The sequence below is a fragment of the Melampsora larici-populina genome (assembly GCF_000204055.1).
Source record: "Melampsora larici-populina 98AG31 unplaced genomic scaffold MELLAscaffold_6, whole genome shotgun sequence".
In the NCBI taxonomy this organism is placed as follows: Eukaryota; Fungi; Basidiomycota; class Pucciniomycetes; order Pucciniales; family Melampsoraceae; genus Melampsora; species Melampsora laricis-populina.
The window spans coordinates 2,320,719-2,327,772 of record NW_006768770.1 but is presented as its reverse complement, the minus strand read 5'-3'; the positions used below and the strand labels follow the sequence as shown (position 1 = coordinate 2,327,772).

The following is a 7,054-nucleotide window of genomic DNA, read 5'->3' as shown; positions in this document are numbered from 1 at the left end:
GAACTTTCAGATCAAAGTGAGCTTTGAGATTTGACATTTGAGAATGTTCTGAGCTTCCAGATTGAACTCGGGATTGAGCTCAATCTGTGCATTTGTGCATTGAGAGCGATCTGACCTTTGAGACCGAACTGTCAAATCAGCTTAGCTCAAGTAGATATCAGGTTTACAAAGCTGCTTCTGGTTGATCATCACAATCCGATCAAATTGGTTGGAGATGTTGGATCGACACGAGAGAACAGGAGAGAACTGCTTGGCCAGGAAACCAATGAATTGTAACTTTTTTTCACAAGTCCCGGGAAGAGAACAGGGTCAAAATAGATGACCCAGTCACAAGGACAACATCTACATAATCGCCGTAGTTTAAGGCAAAAAGGATGGGGGTATGTGATGCTCAGATACCGATGACGCTGAATCAATCAGTGTGATCGACAGAAAAATTACCAAGTGAACAAGGCCACTCTGTAATTGTTCAGGAGTACGATCAACCAGTTTAATTGGCCATGACACAGGGTTTGATTGCTTGGACATGGAGGAGTTCGAGTGGGGATGGAGACACACTCAAGAGGTCATCAGGGACAAATCAGCAGTAGGATTGACATTGAAATATCCCAATTAGTCTACTTGGCAAATAGCACAGAGAACTTTCTGAGCGAGAAAGGTAGCAAATTAGGAGTAGGATAGGCATTGAATTATCTTGATTAGACAAGTTGACAAATAGCACAGAGAACTTTTTGAGTGAGAAAGGTAGCAAATGACAAATACTATTGATTGGAAGTGGCAGGTGAACCGCCTACAAGATGCTTCATCATTGTAGCCAGTACATCATTCATCGAGGTCATTTGCGCTTCAAGGACATCCAATTTTTGGGTAGATGTATTCATCTCAATTGCGCTGATTTTGGATTGAAGTGTGTCTAATGAGTTTTTGGAGGAGTTAACTTGACCTAGATCAAAATCCAAACGCTGTTTCTGTAAAGCAAGTTCAGCCGATCGATGATCAGCTAGGGACTGAGCTATGAGGCGATCATTTTCGTTTCGTTCGTGAGCGATGACAAGTTCGCGCTCGTAAAGGTCGTTGATGCGTGTGTTTTGTTCAGCCTGAGCAGCTAAAGACACCTCGTTCCACCTACTAAGCTCGCCAGTGAAAGCCGTCAATTCATCCGTGCTCGCATTTGCATTGGATGGACTCGATCGTTTCGCTTTTCTTGAGGCACTGGGAGTTGTGTGACCTTCGTCTCCATCGCTAACAGAGGCTCTGAGGTTTTGGACGGCCTTGGTTGCAAATTCTTCCCAAACAGCCTCCGCAAGGAGAGAGCGGCCTTTAACCGCCTCGCGTTCCTCCTTACAAGCCAATTTAAGAGAACGGCCGGCCTAGGTTTTCCGCAATAGAACGAGAGTAACTATATAATAGTCAGAAAGCTAGAGAGTGATAGAGTGATAGAGTGAAATAGATAAAAAGAAAACTTACTTCCTCCTCGTCCTGAACTGAGCGTATCAAATTGCGCAACTCTTCATCCTCCTCTTCAGTCCCACTGTCCATCTTGCTCCAGCTTTCGGCAGCTGCAAGCCAAAGCTTGAGCTGAGTGTATCGGAATTGAAGCACTCGACTGTGGGGACTTTCGGAAAGCTCGGCAAACTCCCGATGGGTTTCTAGATCAGTCTTGAAAACAGTAAAAAGATCAATAAGGGTGTGAACTACACAGTAACGAGATTTTGACTTACTTTTAGCCAGATGGCGCATTCATGAAAAACTTTACCCTTCTGCCCATTCGACCCAAATGGGCTAAGAGCTTCCAAAGCACGCATGAAAAGCAAATCCAAACGGTCAGGTCGTGCTTTTAGGAACTTAAAAGCAGGACCAGATCCGCCTGGAGCCGCAGTCTCATCTTTCACCGAGCGTTTGCGACCAGATCGGGGAGCTGAGGGTCGTCCAGAAGGAGTTACAATGGATGTGTCAAGAACATCGGGCTCAGATGCCGCTCGGTCCAAATCCTTCTCCGCCTCATCCAAAGCTTGCTCGTAATACCCCAGAAGGGTGCGATCGAGGATGTTGACATGCCTTCGCCACTCGTACAGCGCGTGCACCGGCATCGCCCAGAAGTTGGGACACTGAGCCACTTCAGATATGTTGGTCATCTTGGTTACCGCACCATTGCTAGTAGAAGCCAAAGAGGTGGAAAACCTAGATATTGGATTGTCCAAACAAACATCAGTACACAGTGATAAGAGAAAAAACAACATAGATTACTAACCCAATACTCGGATTAAGACTATTCAAGCCGGAGGGCCATCATTTGAAAGAAATTGATCACAGAAGATAGTCAGAAAGTTTACTCGTTTAAAGGAAATAGATTGAAGAATGTACGGGGAATAGACTTGATTGGGCCCATCAAGTGGTACTGTTCCGGTACTTGTTTGAGACCTAGACAAACATGATGCACAACATTTAAAAGGAATGGTATGATAGTCAGAGAGAATCAACATCAAAGGAAAAGCCATAGAGAATGGAATGGAAGGCAGTGCTTACGTTGCAACTCGCTTGTTAACATGTTGTACTGGACTGCTGGGTGCCGGTCTTTTCAAACTAGATCTCACCGACTTGAGTGATGAAACTGGGCCCGTTTGGGTACCAGGGCTTGCTGGATGATCAGGAACGGCGGGGATCTTGGCTGGTACTCGAGCTGGCAGACACCATCCGTTTTCCTCGACCTCACGCACCGTATAGAACTCGCCTGGAGCTACTTGAACCACTGGCCAGGGAAAAGGTAACACATCGGTCAGCTGGGAAGCCCGTAAGACAGTATAGGACGGAAACATGAAACTCACAATTGTCTGGGGGATGACGCGAACCCAAATGCATTGGTGAATTTGACACTGACCCCTGCCACGGCTATGGGAAAGTCAGCTGAATTATTGCAATGGTAAAACTGATCGAATTCCACAAATCAACTCACTCTACCATCAATTGCACTGAAACTCCCGCCCATTTCGCCGATATATCCATTGCATCTCGATTCTTGGTGATTCATTATGAAATATTGAAAGAAAAAGATACTTTGAGTGATCAAATAAGAAGTTAACTTGTATTAAATCAAAAATAAGATAAGGTATCCAATATAAAATTGAGTCAAGGCCTTATCTGAAAAAAAGGACGGTGGTTAACTTGGAAGACATCCATCCTCGGTCTCAAGCTGGCCTGTCTTATACCCGAAAAAACATTAGTTTGGCAGTCACAACCTAGAGAGACCAAACAGAAAGGCTCACCTAAGAGGATGCCCACACGCATGGGCCTGTGTGTGGCTGATGCAGAAGCCAAGCGGGATCAAGAGGAAGGAGACATCCATCGTAAACCAAACGAGTTGTGCCGGATGAGGACCAAGAGCCAAAGGAACACATCCTGATCCGGCTCCCCGGTGGGCACACCCACGGGATTCCCCGGTGCCACAGGTCAGTCTGTGAAAGGTATATAAGCCTATCTGGGAGGCTATCCCGAAGCGTTTGCCAGGGGCTTTTGGCTGGGCAGGGGAGGAAATTTTGAACAGAGAGCTCATCAGATGGTTGGATGCCACTGTGCGCCACCCTATTTTTTTTAGTGCCAAAAAGTTGACTAATAAAAATTGGGAAATTTGATATTGACTGAACAGCGGCTGAACTGCTGAGAAGAATATTTCAACTACCGTTGAATTGCAACTTTTCAGAGCGTCGCCCAGTCCCTAATGGCGGAGTGGACTGTTGTTGTCATGAGGATCTTGAAGAGTTTTGGGGGAATCCCCCACCCTTGCTTGGCAAGACCCGCGAGAAAGCCAGCTTGTTGCTTGCCCTTGGCAAACACATTGAGTCTGTGTTGTTTGAAGGTAAGTTTGTTGTCAATTTTGATACCTAGCCACTTGGCGAAAGGGGCTGGTTCCAGCTTTTTTCTTTTGGCAAAGTCTATTGTAGGTGTGATGTCGTGCGTGAGTTCCTGTGGTGCGAATAAAACCCAGAAGGTTTTCTTCGTATCGAAGATTGCACCGTGCCTCTTTGCCCACTGCTGTTGGCGAAAGGCGAGGGTTTGCATTTGAGATCGAAGTTGGTGTGAGTCGAGGGCTGACGAGAGGAGCACCACATCATCGACAAAGCCCAGTGCCGTGGCAGTGGGGATGGAGTCTGTGATCTCGAGCAGGGAGGAGTTGTAAAGTAAGTAGAGCAACGGGGAGAGAGGGGAGCCCTGAGGAAGACCGTGGTTGAGGATGAAACCTTGAGACTCAAAGCCGTTGAAGTTGAGGGTGGTGGAGCGGTCAGACAAAAAATCTTGTATGATGTCCAGCGTTTGGGTGTTGATTCCCATCTTTTCGAGGGAGTCCAGGAGGCGTGGGTGGTGGACTGAGGGAAAGGCTGATTTGACGTCGGCGAAGAGCGCGCCGACGACCTTGCCCTTTGCCCACTCACCTTTAATCCACAAGACCAGGTGAACGAGAGCTTCCTGGCTGGACCTGTCGGGGCGTCCACCATAGTGGCCTGGGTGTAATAGATTGAGCCTTTCTGCCTGCGCCGACAGGTGGACGGTCAGGAGTTTCTCGTAGAATTTACCTAAAGTCACCAATAGGGCAATAGGCCTATACGCCGAAGCTTGCGTATAGTCTGCCTTCCCGGGCTTAGGGATCATAATTGTTGTAGCTTGTTTCCATCCTTGGGGGACGAAGCCAGTGATCGTGACGCACTGGAAGAGAAAACAAACGTGAGTCTTGACAACGTCCCAGATCTGTTTCCAAACCCAATTTTGGAGTTTGTCAGATCCCGGGGCCTTAGTCGGGGGGCTGTCGTTGACTACAGCCCCAACTGATTCGTTCGTGATGAAGTCAATGAACTTCGGGGTGATTTCAGGTGATGGCCGTTGTGAGAACTTCAGCGGGAAGTCGAGGCGGTCGGTGTCGTCGAGGTTGCAGGGCGCTGTGGCCACACAGGTTGCTGAAAAGAGGGCCTCGGCCTTCTCCTCGTTTGAGGTGCATACCTTACCATCGGGTGTGATGATTGTGCTTACAAGCGAGGAGGGTTTGCGGCCGGACGCAATCCTCTTTGCTTGAAAAAGGGTTTGGTGGTCGAGTTCGGATAGGTATTGACGCCAAGAATTTTCTTTGGCGGTGTCAATAGTGAATTTGTTTCTGGCCTTGTTGTAGATGGCGCGACTTTCCGGCGTATGATGCTTACGTAGAAGGCGTCGTGCTTGTGCTGTTTCTTTTCTAAGAGGCTTGAGCACATCGGGTCGCCACCAAGGCTTGTGTTTCATGTTAGATGATTTGAGAGGGGAGTGTTTATTGAGAGCGTCGGTGATGGCTGTGCGCAGTGAAGTGTCGAAGGAGTCTACGTCTTGACGCGTTAGGAGGGACTGGAGCTTTGGGAGGGTCTTCATCAGCTCTGTTTTGAGTAGAATATGATCTACCTTTCTCCAATTCTTCCTACCTAGCGCTGTGTCGCTCTGACTCGGTGTTGTCTGCGTTGAAAAACAGGTCACAAGGGCCTGATGATCAGACTGATGATTAAGGATGTCCTCGTTGTCAATGAAGCACATCACCGTAGCCTCGTCGAATTCTTCGTTGACCCATACGAGGTCGATGGAGGTGCCTCTGGTGTCATCGCGGTGTAGGCCATAGGTGGCCTGACCCTTTGGTGAGCGGAGGGTAAGGCCCCACTCGGTCATCATCTCAATGAGGAGATCGGCGTTTCTGTCGGACGTGGTACTGTGGTCCGGGTTCCAGAGTGGTGAGTGTAGATTGGAGTCTGTAACACAGACAGTCGGGAGAAGTTGTGTTTCGAGGTTGGCTGATTTGAGGATGTCTGTAAGGCGATGAAACCATCAAGCGTGTTTTGTGGGTTGTATACGCTCGCCACAAAAACCTTGAAGCCATTGATTGTGAGGACTCCGGCGGCGATATTTCTTGATGTGTGATAGATTGGGTTAATCTCGGGGAGCAGATCTTGTCTCACGTAGAGGCAGGCTCGAGGCCTGTCAGCTTTGGTGAGAGTCTTGGGGGTGGGACAGATGAGCGTCCAGTTCTGTTGGTTAGTTGGTAAGTTGTCAAAAGGGTTGACGTAAGGTTCTTGGATGGCTATGATGGAGAAAAGGTTAGTCAAATCTGAATTAAAAAGAGAAAGAGTGACGTGTTTTGAGTGCTTGCAATTCAGTTGGAGAATTGAAGCTGTGTTCTTCATTGAAATTTGATCTCGTAACCGTTGCTCTAACATTGAGTACGGGGCGAGGTGGGTTCTTCGATGACTATGATCTTTGGTGATCCACTCGGGTTGTGTGGTGGGAGCTTACCAGCAATCCTCATTGCGCACGTGGGTGCAAAGGGGTGATGGAGGAAGTCGGCATGGTTTTCCTTGAAAAGACGTGGTAAGTTAGCGTTTGGGTCAGCTTTGAGCTTCCCTCTAGCGCACGCAGTGCACTTCAGAGCAAGGGAACCCTTGACTGGACACGTGTGGGCGTGATGTGGGCCAGCACATGTTGGGCACATAGGCGGTACGGGACATGCTGCTGCAGTGTGGCCAACTCCTTGACAGTTGAAGCACCTTGTGGGCGGCGGACCACTCATTTCTGTGCAATGGCGGCCTCTGCCCTGCCAGATCTTGGTCTTCACGGCAATGGCAGCTTGGGCTGCGGTCTTGAAGCCTATTAAAAGAGACGAGTGACGTTTTGAGGCGTCCTCGCTGGTCTCCTTTTTCAGCCATCGGACGAATAAGATATCGTCTAACATGGTGTCGTTACACGTCTTCAGGAGATCTAGGTCTTCCTGTCTGGATGGATTGAAAGTGGTGGGCACGCCGTGAACGATGACGGCGTGCGACTCCTGCTTGATGGAGAGGTTTGGTGAGATTTTAGGTAACCAACCTTTCTCTTGGGCTCTAAGGGCCTGAGCATGTTGCTGCGAGTCTAGGTAGACTACCAGATCACCCGAAGGGTGGCGGTGGACGTTCCTGACCTCAATCGAGGCAGTGTCGTCTGGCCTTAGCTTGATGCCGCTCGCTTTCAGCTCCAGGTTGAGTACTTTTATCAACTCTGGGATCGACTTTTCAAC

At 48.6% G+C, this 7,054-nt stretch overlaps 1 protein-coding gene across 1 annotated transcript; it reads right to left on the bottom strand.

Annotated features, from left to right (window-relative positions):
• Positions 1–761: 761 nt before the first annotated feature.
• Positions 762–2,961, bottom strand: MELLADRAFT_94625 (uncharacterized protein; the record flags this gene model as incomplete). The annotated part of the gene is made up of 9 exons (XM_007406461.1): positions 762–1,370; positions 1,468–1,659; positions 1,722–2,181; positions 2,252–2,269; positions 2,365–2,421; positions 2,527–2,749; positions 2,826–2,831; positions 2,879–2,889; positions 2,954–2,961. The coding sequence occupies 9 exons, from the start codon at positions 2,959–2,961 to the stop codon at positions 762–764; spliced, it is 1,584 nt and encodes a 527-aa protein (XP_007406523.1).
• Between the last annotated feature and the right edge of the window lie 4,093 nt (positions 2,962–7,054).